The 12,986-nt window shown below is 39.7% G+C and overlaps 1 protein-coding gene across 1 annotated transcript in view; it reads left to right on the top strand.

The window, feature by feature from the left end:
* The first annotated feature begins 6 nt into the window (after positions 1 to 6).
* The window catches only part of ANKRD28 (ankyrin repeat domain 28), a 120,209-nt gene continuing 107,229 nt past the window's right edge, over positions 7 to 12,986 (top strand). The window contains exon 1 of the mRNA XM_015617639.2: positions 7 to 54. Within this exon, the coding sequence (XP_015473125.1) occupies positions 28 to 54 (27 nt within the window). The 5' untranslated portion in view covers positions 7 to 27. The remainder of the gene's footprint in view (positions 55 to 12,986) is intronic.

Here is a 12,986-nt window from a genome sequence, read left to right as displayed (position 1 = left end):
GGGCGGAGGCGGCGGCGCGCGCTCGCCATGGTGTTCCTGAAACTCCGCGAGCAGGTGGGTATTCCCGAGCTTCCCTTCCCTTCTCCTCCGCTCCCGGTGCCGCCGGGCTCGCCCTCCGCCACCGCGGGGTGCCGTGCGTGCGCGGGTGACAGGCGGCGGGCAGCGGGAGGCAGCATGGCTGCTGCCGCCGCCGGGGTCCGGGCTGGGTGGGAGGCGCCATGTGTGTACTCGCAGGTACCGGGCCAAACAGGTGGCCGCGGCAGCCCGCCCGCAGCTCGCCTTGCCTCACCGGCGGGTCCCTGCCGAGCGCCCGCCCGCAGCGGAGGGGAAGCCCGTGAGGGGTGATGGGGGTGGGTCTGAGGACTCCCCCCGCGCCAGCCCTGCCCCGCGCCTGTTTTGGGAAGGGAAGGGTGTCTGCACGGGGGTAGCCGGGCCTGAGGGACTGGCCGGTGAGAGGGGATCGACCTGGAGACGGCCGGCGGGAGGCGGCGTGCCCGGGAGCCGGAGATGGAGCTGGCGCCGCTCCCCCGGACCCGGCCCTTGCCCTGCGCAGTTTCACGTGCCCGGGAGCCGCCTGCTCGTCCCTCCACCTTTCCCTTCCAGGCCTTTAAAATCTTTTGTTCGGCCGCCGTCTCTTTCGCCTCCCGCGGTCTTGACAGACCTTCCCCGAGCCCGCGCTCCCCTTCTGAAAGCGAAGGAGGTTCTTGGTGCCTTCAGTAGGTTGTTGCTCTCGTCGCATCACACCCTTCTTTGTCTGCCAGGCTCTTCGGTTTCCATCCCAGCTGGTGAAAAATACTTGTCTTCGCTGCTCTGTCCTTTCCTGGTGTCTCCCCTGTCCTACCTATTGTCTCCTGTGCGGTATCAGGATACAAAGGTGGGAGGGTCTGCGCTGCCAGTTTGCCGCCTATGGAAAGATGTTTCTTAGGAATGGTGTTTTCTAGTGTTTTCATGTGTGTGAGGCCAAATTGCGTGTAAGAAACTCATACATCCTGCTGTGGGTCTCCTTGTTACTCTTCCTTGAAGATAACCAACTGTAACACTTGAAGACCCCACCCCCTTCCAAAAGAAAAAAAAAAAAAAAAAAAGGAAAGGGAAAACAAAAAAAGCCCCGCAGAAAAAAAAACCTGTAGAAACTTGGAGGTGGTTAGGCAGCTGGTATCCTGTGTCTGTTTGTTATGCTGATCAGTATCAGCCCATCCTTACCTGCGAGTCCTTTCATTAGTTACATGCACATCTGTGTTTTCACACTTAGGTTGCATGATCCTTGGGGATTTTGTTCTAAGGAACATTTGGTGATACAGGGCTGGGATCTCTTATCTCCTGCTGTGTTGTATGTAAACTCTGTGAAGTCTCTTGTTTTAGAACCTCATCTATGAATCAGCAACAATTGTGGATCTGAAATACACTTAGTGTCCCTTGACTTAGGTTTCCTTTCAGGATTTGTTGCTGTTCTTCTATGGGAAACTTCCCGCAGAAATAAGCACTTGTTCATCTCTTCTATTAAATAACCCCTTCTGTTAAAACCAAAAACTACAACCCTTCTGCAAGTAATCATTGTGAAATAATTAGTAAAAAACCCATTATCAATATGCTAACATGAAAGTATTGTGTTTCAGAACTTTTCTTCTGGGTAGGGTACTGCTATTGGCAGATGTTGAAGTGAAATATTGAACTGTGTGGAACCACTGGCTTGACAAGAGTAATACATGTTAGGCTTTTAGCTTCTGTCATAATGCAAGTTTTAATCCAGAAGACACAAGGTGGATTTTTTAGAGGCTTCACAGATCTGTAAAGGTGAATTGATACACTGGATATTGAGGTATTCTTTCACATAAAGGAGGGGGTGCTAGGGCAGAGAAGGGAAGGAGGGAAGGAAGGGAATGCTGATTTTGGACAGTCATTTGTAGGGGGAGTGATTTTTAGCAGCAGCTGCATTTCTGCTGCTAAAGTGTCAGTTGCTTGACAAATCAGTTATTCCAAACTGAATTCTGTTATAACTGTGTAAGAATGCAAAAAAGTCACGAGGAATCATGTTAACATGAAATCCCTCAGCTTTGGTAGTTAGCATTCCTGCAGGTCAGTGTTGCAGTGGGCTGCAAGATGTGTTGACTTGAGGACAGGATGCTGTATTGAGAGTGTGGCAGCACCTGCTCTTTATGAAAACCAACCTGTGGTACTGTGTGGGAGTAGAGGTGTTCCTCTTCAGTAGTTCATGAGACAGGCTTCTTGTTTGCTTAAACCATATGCTTTGCTCCACAGAGCTGTGTTTGGTTAGAATAAAGTAAGATGTCTTGTGTATTTGTTGTCCATATAGTGACAGTCTTCAGAGGTGGCTGTGCTTCGCAGGCAAGTGCAAAGGCTGCTCTGTTGTTTGTACTGTTCAGCTGGTATGAAGTACAGAAGTGATTTGCTAGTTTCTTTCTTCAACTGTCAGATTAATAACTTTCTGAAACAAAAATTTTACTAAATATAGTATTACTTAAAGGTAATTATCAAGATTATTTTTCCAAGTCCAACATAAACCTGTTGATTTTATTCTTTGATAATGTAGAAGGGCTGTACATTAAATGTCAGAATTATGCTGGGGACAGGCAGATTTATGCCATACAAGAAGCTTAGTGTTTTCTTGCACTTGCTTAGTTTTCCAAGTTACTGAAAGCTAGTGTAAAAGCAGTGCTAGGGAAGTTACAACAAGGTGAGAAATTCTGCTCTGAGGCTCTGAGTTGAGCTTAGAGGGTGAAATCCCAGTTCCGCTTGCTTGATTTAATTTACTTAGTACCTGATAAACAAAACTTTGATCCTACGGATGCTTAATGTGTTTGTGAAGCTCAAATATTTGTTTGTCTGTGGAGGCTGATTTGACACTTTTGACCTTCAGAATACAGGTTTTCCACACACTGAGGAAAAAAATAGGCCTTTCCTCGGGTTCAACAACCAGCCAGCTAGCACATTGTCTATAAATTTGTGTTACTTCTTGAGCTTTATTGCTTTGCCATCCTACCAGGTAGGAATATATTTCAAAGTTTTGACATAATTGAGGGTGTACGCTGTGCTTTCAGAAGTGACTTATGTTTGCTTTCAAAGTATATCAGGTATCAAAAAAACTCATAAGCCATGTTTGCAAAAATTTCATTTAAAGCTAAATTGAACTGTATTGGGCAAAGCTGATACCTGTAATGCTCAATAGCAAACTAACTCAGGTATAAAAAAGCAATAATTCAAATGTCAAATTAGAAGCTGTAGATTGTTCTTGTTGCTCTTGAGTTTTTGTGCAGTGTTGTGCAGTTGTTTAATAACAAAGGAAGCAGACTTGCAAATTCTGAATGTTAAAACTATTCAAGGTAGAGATGAAAATATGGTATATGTACATTATAATTGAGGTATTTGCTCAATGTTTTTGTATTGTCTTCATATATTGGTGCTTGTGAATCAGGTTCTTCTAGATGAGATGCTGCTTTAACTACAAAAATGCTAAATGAGACAAAGCCTAGAAAAGTTTGTTTCTTCCTGAAATGCTGTGTTACACTGCTGTCAGAAACTGCTGACAGTCCAGTTTTGGTCAAGGGTCACTAATGTTTTATCATCTTTTTCTTTTTTTTTTTTTTTTTTTTTTTTTNTTTTTTTTTTTTTTTTTTTTTTTTTTTTTTTTTTTTTTTTTTTTTTGGGAGGGGTAGGGAGTGTGTGGAAGGGAAGGTATGGGGCGGGAGAAAAAAAAGGAGTAACTTGCTTGTGGTATCCATAGTGATATGCCTTGGTCTCCTGCATCAAAGCCCTCTCACCTCTGCATAGCTAACTGGGAAAGGCTAAGTATCTTCTGAGTTCTTTTGTTATGCAATCATAATTCCTAGGTACATTAACTGTTTCCAGAACAGATACATTCTTTCTTTAAAGGCTTGAGAGTTAGTCTCTCTTACACCTAAGAGGTAATTGACAGCTTAGTTTTTCATAAGTGTGTAGGTGAAATTTGAATTGCACAACAGCCCAGGGATTTACTCCTTTTCTGTTAAAAGCCTTACCTGCATATGTGCCTACAGGTCATCTTTTAGGCTCACATAAGCCTACATCTCAGTAGAGTTTTGTTGAAAGATATGAAACTAATCAAAACTGGCACTTTTTTTTTTTTCCTTTAGTTTTGCAGCTATATAACTATTTCTGGAAAAAATCATTGGACGCAGTGTCATTGTATTTGGTAAAACTTTATTTTTTCTTTCAGTGCATCACAGTTTTAATATTATGCATTCCCCATTTTCTCTGAATCTTAGATGTGTAATAAGAAGATGTCTTAAGGCTAATATGGATGGGCATTTGAAAGGATTTTGTATGGGATTTTCCTGTGTGACTGCTAGACTGTGCTTGAGGTAGTGCACTTATTTCCAGAAGTCAGATATGAGCGGTAAGGATCTGAGTAGGAACAACTGCATGAGGATATTAGAATGACCACTTATCTTTAAAGCCCTTGAACAGTGAGAGCACTGACTTCTTTATTGCCCATTTATATCTTTCTCTTAGCTAAGATGGATCTTGTTCAATTGGCAGTTAAACAAATGTTTGCAGTGTCATAGTGAATGCTTTGAATGCCTCTATGGTTGCTATTTTCATTACTGCCAGCGTTAGACTTCATTCTTTTAGAATTCAAGCCAAGAATAAATGTCCCAACTAGTTCCTTGTTACACTAAGAGGAGGAATGGTCTCCTGTGGTGATGAAAAGGAGCTGCTGCTGTTCAGTGAGGGAGGGATATGGTGGGAATGGAATTATGTGGTATTGCTCTACAAATTATGTTCAGATGTAGATTAATGAGATGTGTGTTTTACTTTTGACTTTTTTGGTAGAAATTAATTTAAAATCACTCTTCTTTTAAAAAAAAACAATAATTTCTTTCATGAATCTTGTAATGGTTAAGAACCAACTCTCTGTGCTCCATTGTCCATCATATGTTCTTCCTAAAATTTGCATCTAATCTTTTCAAACTGTATACAAGCTAATTTAATTAAGAAATTGTAATTCTTACCAAGACACCTAAAGTCTTACTGTTAGTTCTCTTGTTCCCAGGCTAAGAAATGACATGTGCTGAGAAGATAACTTTCTTTAGCTGATGGACAACTCTGAGTAACCTGAACTCTGTTTATCTTGTTATGCACAGTAATTACCAGCCCTTCCATTAGAATGTGTTGAGAGAACCTGGTTCTACCACGTGTCATTTGGGGGGATCAGATTGCCCCATGATAACTTGGGAACTTTTGACTTGTGAACAAGCAGTTCTCCTCAGTCAAGAAAGTAAACCTTTTAAAAGAAGGGAAAAAAAAGGTGGGGGAGAAACAAAGCAAGCCTTGATTCTGCAGTCAGATCCTTAAGGCGGATCCTGTTAATTCAGCAGTCTTCTGTGTGGATATAAAGGTCTATTCATGTAGATAGCATCGAAGGTTTCTGACCATTATTTAGAGGCGAGGAAATTTTCAGGGGAAAAATGAGGTAAATGGGCATGTCTCTATGAAGAAGTGACTTCTTTAGCACCCAGAAAAAAAACTAGATTCCTGTAGGAAACTAGTAGCTGTTGAGACCCTGAACCAGCAGTCTGCTATCTGTCATGGATTGTTATTTTCCCAGATTCCTATGGTTGTTCCATACACTGAAATGGGTTGTGGAATAAGATTATTGAAATTAAGTATATTTGGTATTATATACTTAATATTCTCCACCTCATCTTTTGTCAGCAAGTTTGTTTCTCACTTGCCATACCTGATCATTTTCTCTAATCATCTGGGCCACCCTGAAGTCAAACTAGTATCTGATGATTTGTTTTCTTGCTCCTGCCAACTTTTTACTTTGTTCTTACCTCTATTGCTTTCTCCTATTTCTGGAAATTGAGTGGGAGACTCGTTGCCTTAGTTACAGTGACTAACTGTTTCAAAGTTATTTATAATGTTTGTGTTTAAATAACCTGTATTGCAATACCAATCACAGAACATTTCACATCAATAAAAAAGTAAACAAAGCAGTACATCACTGGGAGCATTCTTACAGTGCTGATTTTTGGGAGGTTTGTTTTCCTTTAATTGTTGGGGGTGGAGGACAAGTTCTAATCTGGCATTTGAAGTTACATCTGAAATAAGGTGTCTTGGTGTTATCCTTTGTACCAAGGAGAAAAGAATCTTAATGTTTAAGCTCCAAAATATCACGGAATGTTACTCTGTCCTTAGTAAAGACATTAGCACTCTCCTTAGGGGGTGGCAATATACCAATTTAACTCTGTTAATTCAGTTGTGATTCTGGTGTTGATGAATTATACAGCACTGACCCATTTCATCACAGAAACCAGAGCTAATGTAAGAGTGGTGAGACTTAGTAGTTGGGAGAGAAGGGAAGATGAGACTTGTAGCCAGCTCTGTGGGTGCAGAGAGATAAAGAGGAAACACCAGCAGTGATATGCAAATAAAAGAGGGACAAAATAGTTGGTTTGTAGCATTCTTGTAGATTAGGAAGTTGCTCGTTAGCTGAAGCTAATGACTTAGCTGATTACTTCTGTCCTTAAATAATGAGATGCTCTTTACTGTGAATTCAATATGATCTGAGATTTTCATTGTTTATCTCTATGGTAATGTAAGTATGTGAATTGAGTGAACAGTACTTTGTAAGCAGATTGTTTTCTACATGAGTAAAGTCTGCCTATTTAGGGCAGCCTGAGAACAAATATTTTTCTCAGTAAATTTCTCAGTATACCACTGAAATGGTATAATAATTTGAGAAGTATGAAACAGAGATCTGCCTATTCTAATGCTTGTGGTCTGGTAAAAAAAAGAAAAAACAACTTAAGCTTATGTTGTTAAACTTAAGAACTAAATTTACAGAGATGGGGATGAAAGTGTTTACAAGTAATTGTAACTGCCTCACATTAGAGCTTCCTGAATGTTCAGGTTTTGTAACTAACTGCCTGTTTAAATGACTCAAGTCTAATTCTGACTGGGTTTTGAACTGTTGTGAAGTCATCCTAAATGTTTAATGTTTTCATATTCTCTGACAATGAACTTCATTTAATGGCCTTTCTAATTCAAGATGATGAGCATTTGCATATAAGTCATTCTTGGTCATTTTGCAGTCATGCAATTATTCTTAAGGTCCACTCTCACTCTGTGCTGATGTCCTGTACCTGTTTCCATCTGGTGCAGAAAAGAAAGCATGGATATATCTGGATTTTTTTTAATTTTTTTTTTTTTACTTTGGCAAAAGTGAAGATACAGCACTGCCTTAATGAAGGAAGAGAAGGGAGCACAAGCAAGAACAGTCAGCATGACAAAATTAAAATGAAATTACAGTTAAAGCACTGAGACTGAAATGAGCCTTTTTTAGAGCTTACAGAATTTCTAGCAATCATGAAGATTCTATGCTTTGTTTCAAGATTTTGCTGCTTGTCCTCCTTTTTGATTTTATTTTGATAGCTCCATCTATGCTGGTCCCCTTGACAAAAGGGGAAGTTGAACCTTCCAACAGGAACCTGTTTATCAAGCAGCAGGCAGCATAATAGATAAGGGATCTGCCCAGCTCATAGATGCAGAGCTATTTGTGTCACAGACAGCTCACCTGGGGGCAGTGAAAAAGATTTTCATGAAGTTCTGTAGTTATTTATGTACTAACATAATCTATAACTAATAAATAATTAAGTAATTTAAATCCATCGTTGCAGGTTTAAGTTTTGTACCATGTTTGGAGTAATTCTCTCCTTCCCTGTCCTGTCTTCAGGTCATCTGCTTCTTCTGTCAGTTGCTCATGAGAGTGGGCAGGTAATCTATGCAAGTCCTTTTTTTCATCCCAAGCACTTGATCCTGCCTCAGATCTCTGTGTACTGTCTGCTAACATTTCATTAACTCACCAGTATGTCCCCACGAAGTATTGTTGGTAGGTTAAAATTAAGGCCATAAAATCAGGAGAGGAAGAAAAACAAAATACTAACATTGTTTTTCTGGTTACATTATTACTCATTGCTTCAAATTAATGCAACGTCCCAAGTCATGGTAGAAGGATGCTTTAAAAACAGAATGTTAATGGAATTCCCCACCCCTCTCCTCTGTCCCTTTGTAACTGCAGAGTTTTGTTCCGTTCTTGCTGTGCTTGCTAAAACATGAGGATCAATAGAAAGAGGTCTTATGCTTAATACTGTGTTGCTGTGTAGTCTCTGCCAAATCAGAACCCTGTAATGGTACTGCCTGATGGCTTTTATTTCCTTTGCTCCTTGTCTCAGTTCCAGGAGCTGTATTTTGTTTTATAGCTCTGCTGTATCTATTACTTTTTTTTTTTTAAACTTTTTTTTTTTTAAAACACAGTGCTCATTTTGAGGGATAATTTTCAGTATTAAGGAGTACTTGTAGAAGAACCCTTTTCTTCTTGTTTCTGTCACCTGCAAGGTTGCAAAGGCCATTATTAACCGGCAACAATACTGATCCTGTGGTAACCAACCAGCTAATTTACTTTTTCCACTTCTACCCACTGACATTGTTTGCAGTTTCTTTCCATCCAAGCACAGGAACATTTAAAGTTTATTATCTAACAGTACTTAGATTACAGAATGGTAAATCTATTAAAATAAAACCTTTCAAGTAAAGAATATTTTATGACTTTCCATAGGCATTTCTCCATTCGTTTTTACCATAAATTTGGCAAATTAGAATTACTGCAATCAGGGATGTAAATAGTCAAGTTAATCTACTCCATAAGAAACAGTGCTCAAGAGAGGAGTTCTTTCCATGTTTTCATAATGAGAGTGAAAAGGAAAGGTGAAGAGAGGCTTTTTGAAACACCAGAGAGAACCAGGAGGACAAAAATGGTTAGGATGCTCGTCAGCATCTGTGAACAGCAGTGCTCTTCTGATGAACTTCAAGTTCCATAGTCATGGATCATCCAAAAACCAACAGGTATCCAGGTACCCTGTAGAGCTGAGTTTGCAGCGACTTGAAGATATTGATTCTTTTTGCTACCTACTGCACCTTTATTACAGCACAGGAAGGGCACTTTCACAGCATCTATAATCTCAAACTAACACCGTGAGTAATACACGGAAGAGGATGCCTCCTGCTGTTTTTCTACACCCAGAGATGTAAAAAATGTTTTTGGATCAAGTATATAAAATTAGTTATTTTGGAACGGCAAATATATAGCTGCATGCAGTCATATCTTTTATTATTTTATCTTGGAAAGGACTTGGACTCTGCATATCATGAATTTGCTTCCTTTTTTTTTTTTAACTCTTAACATCTAGCAAACCATAATTGTTTTAAAAAAGTGGTATTTTTTACAGTGTACATTTGAGCAGATTATTCATGGGGTTTTCATGCCTGAAGGTTGATAAAATTTCTATAATACTCTGCATGTGTTAAAACTGCTTTTGTAATTATTTAAGTATTAAACTTATGGCGTACATAATTCAAGAATAATTACTAGAATTTCCATGGTTCATGAGTCTGTGTCCACAAGTATTGGAAGAATTCTGCAGAAAAATTGCCATGACTGTTAAAAAACTGTTGATAATATCTTTGCATTTTAGCCTTATTGTTGTCTGGAAGGCTCTCTTTTGCTGTTGCAACGGCTGTACAAAATACCCCACACATTTAGGGTATCACACTGGTTTCCTGTCTCAACATCCCACCCCTTCCATGGGGGAGCAGCGAGGGATGTTCCCTTCTGTAAAGCTCTCTGCTGGAACTTACATAAGCCAAAGAAACAGTATCTGTTTGAAGGACAGGAGGAACAGCAGTGCCAGAGGTGCTGTGCAGACTGTCAGAGTTCAGCTCCCCGTCCCTGGAAGTTTGCCACACCAGTATTAGCAGTGCTCTCCTCCATGTTGATTTGAGGTGTTGTAAAATCATTTGGGAACTGTCATCCTGGAGTAAGTTCTTTAGAAAATTAGCTCTTTGCCTCTGCAGTGGCCACAAGCACAAATAAAATCTGTAGGCCTGAAGCTTGATCTGGTGGTAGCAGTGGGCCACGGTGAACTGAATCCAAAGACAGGGTGGATGTGCCTGCAGAGATCTCAGGAGTGTCTGCTGGAGCTCAGCCTTCCATGTTGTGGCAACCCTTATTACCTCTACTGACATACAAGTGTTTTAGATATGTCCAGAAAAGCTATGTTTTGTTGTTTTGGTTTTTTTTTTAACATATATATACATAGTCATACATATATGACTGTCCTAACCACAAGTGCTTTTATGATGCCTGACACGCATCTTGTTTTTGGGAAAAGTAACCTGTAAAAGTAAGGTGAATAATTGAAGAAAAGAGGAGGAATTGTTGAAATTACAACGTTTGACCTCAAAGTTTCATGACCTGCTCTGGTGTGGAGTGCAGTGACATGTAGCCTGCCTGGGAAGTGCAGTATTGTCACGGGTTGCCCGTTCAGAATACTAAGTTCTTACTTTTCACTGTGTGATGTGGCTGTAGAAGCAAGGTAGCAGCTCCTTTGGTGTATATTTGCACTGTCTTGATTTTTTTGCTAGGTAAGAAATAATAAAAATGTCCTGTAATAAGCAAGGTTAAATACTGACAGAAACATTTGGATGTTTTTCTTGTAATTCTGTTTTTCTTTTAAGAGGTTAATTCACAGCCAAAACTATGCTAATTATATGACTTGGAAATTATCTACCACAGTGAAGGCCAACATTTTCATCTGACAGATAGGAGAAGGAAATACAGATACATGAACTACTGAATGCAAATGTATTCCTGGTGTAGGGTAGGACTATGTGTGTGAGAAATGGAGTGCATTCCCTGAATTAACCCTGTTCTTTTAAACCAGCAGAGTAGGTAAATTTTCATGAAAGACTGGAATTCAGTAACTTCAGGATGGAGTTTAATGATGAGCTTCTTGGGTTTTTTGTGTGGTTTGGTGGTGGTTTTTGTTTTGGTTGTTTTGTGGGGTTTTTTTTTTCATTTGCAGGGTTTTTAACAATAATGGTTGAAACTCACTGGCTTCTAATCTCCTGCCTAAGGCCATGGTTTGAGATTAGGTGGTAACTGATCTTAAGCAGTCTCTCATTCTTTTTTTCTGCAAAGTAGTGAAAAGGGAGGTGAGAGGCATATTATTTAGGTTAGCATAGGACTGTGAAGTTTTTCTTGAAAGCTTTCCTAAGCAGGAAGTAGAAAGGAGTGTTTTGGATCCGATAAACTTACCCTACTGTCTTTATGTGAGAAGTCCTGTAATCACAGATGATGTGTCTTGTGTGAGTCTTTTGGTTTGGGGGCTGGAGGTGAGTGGAGAAACTTGAGAGTGGTCTTCCTTGGACCCTTCTCTCTGAGTAACTTTTGTGCTGTTGGTCTTAAACTTAGAATGCGTTTTGAAACTCAACAACAGGCTTGATTTTCGTGTCTGGTTCTTGATTGTTCTGGGGTTTGAGTGTGGCTGTGAATTCCTCTTTAACTGTGAAAGAACCTAAGGTATTTAGAAGTCTGCTTCTATTTATAACACACCATGTTGACTTACATTGACTGAAAATTTCAAAAGAAGAAAAGTTGCTCTGTAACATCTTTGCCACATGCACTGCCTTTCAGGATCCTCAGCTTTTTTCCATCTCCCATCTGACAGTAGCATGTCAATTTTCCTGCAGCATTTTAAAGTTGTTTTTTCCCCCTCTTAGGCTGATCACATGCTCTGGCAGTCAGTTTTACAGCTGGAGTTCTGAAAATGACACAAAAAAGACTTTCTCTTGCCTTCCATCTCTTCTCAAGAGGTTACAGTGAAAGTATAAGACCATGTTCAGGTAGTCCAGTTACCTGAAAACCATATGCCAAAAGTAGTCTGAACTTGCTGCAGCCTTTTTTTCTAATAGAAACATGTATGGATAAAAGGCTCTTCAACATTTGTGCTTCTTATGTGTGCAGCTTTAATTCTTGGACACCATCCAGTGATGGCTTGGAGTCATGCCTCTTGTGACTAGTGATCCCTCTATCTCTCCGCACAGAGATCCCCAGTAGGGGGGTAGGGAAATACCTAGTAAGAAAATACACTGATAGAAAAATGCCTAAGTTGAAATAAACTCTACAAGTAGTAATTAACGAAGCATGTGAGTCTAAGAGTAAACTGCAGCCTTCTGGAATAGAAGAATTTTTTTCATCTCAGCTCAATAGGAAATGGAAACAAAAAATTGTAATTAGTGTTTTATATTCCACATATCACCTCGTGTAGTTGTATGAATACCACAACATAAGCACACTGATTGTGCAAATATTTTTATCAGCAGCTAGACAAGATAACGTTTTTAATTGCCATTAATGAAAATCTTATCAAGGTGGACTGTTCCTTACATTATTCTGCTTCTCAGTTTGATTGTGCTGCAAAAACATTTAATTCAGTAGCTTATGGATGAGGCTATTCATTCATCTGACGGGTTTTATTTTCTGGAATAAGCAATGGTAAAACTATAAAGCTTCATTCAAAAGAAAAAAAACCCAACAAATTTGGCATGTCTTTTATCTGTGAGAATGAACTGAGAATAATTACCTTGGCAAATAAGGGTATAATAAAATTGTTCTTAACAGTTTCCAAACAAACAGTTGCCCACATATCACCAGTATGTTTGTGAGGCCTTAGGTTACAGTACCTACTTTAGTGTGGTTCTTGAAGCTGCTCATCAACACTGTTTAAATTTTAAAAAAAATTTTGTCCAAAAGTCTTAGGCAGCTGTTCAGGGGCTCCTTTCTGGACAGGTCAGCTGTTTCTGCTGTGGACTGGAGGGTGGTATTATGCTGCTTCTAGTAGGTGCCAAAACCCAGATGAGTGACATAAAAATGTAAAGCATAAATGAACACTGGAATGGGGGAAGGGTGAGGAAAGTGAATGAGAATGACAAACATTAAATAAAGAACGGTTTTGCTGTCTTGGTTTGAAAAGACAGGTGTCTGTTAAGGAAAGCAGGGGCCTCTCGTGAAATGGAAAAAAATTAAACCTGCCCCTCTCTGAATTATTATAATTTTGAAATTAAGGGGCTTTTAGGTAAAAATATGG

This window comes from Parus major, chromosome 2 (genome assembly GCF_001522545.3).
Source record: "Parus major isolate Abel chromosome 2, Parus_major1.1, whole genome shotgun sequence".
In the NCBI taxonomy this organism is placed as follows: domain Eukaryota; kingdom Metazoa; phylum Chordata; class Aves; order Passeriformes; family Paridae; genus Parus; species Parus major.
This window is presented reverse-complemented; position numbering and strand designations above follow the sequence as displayed.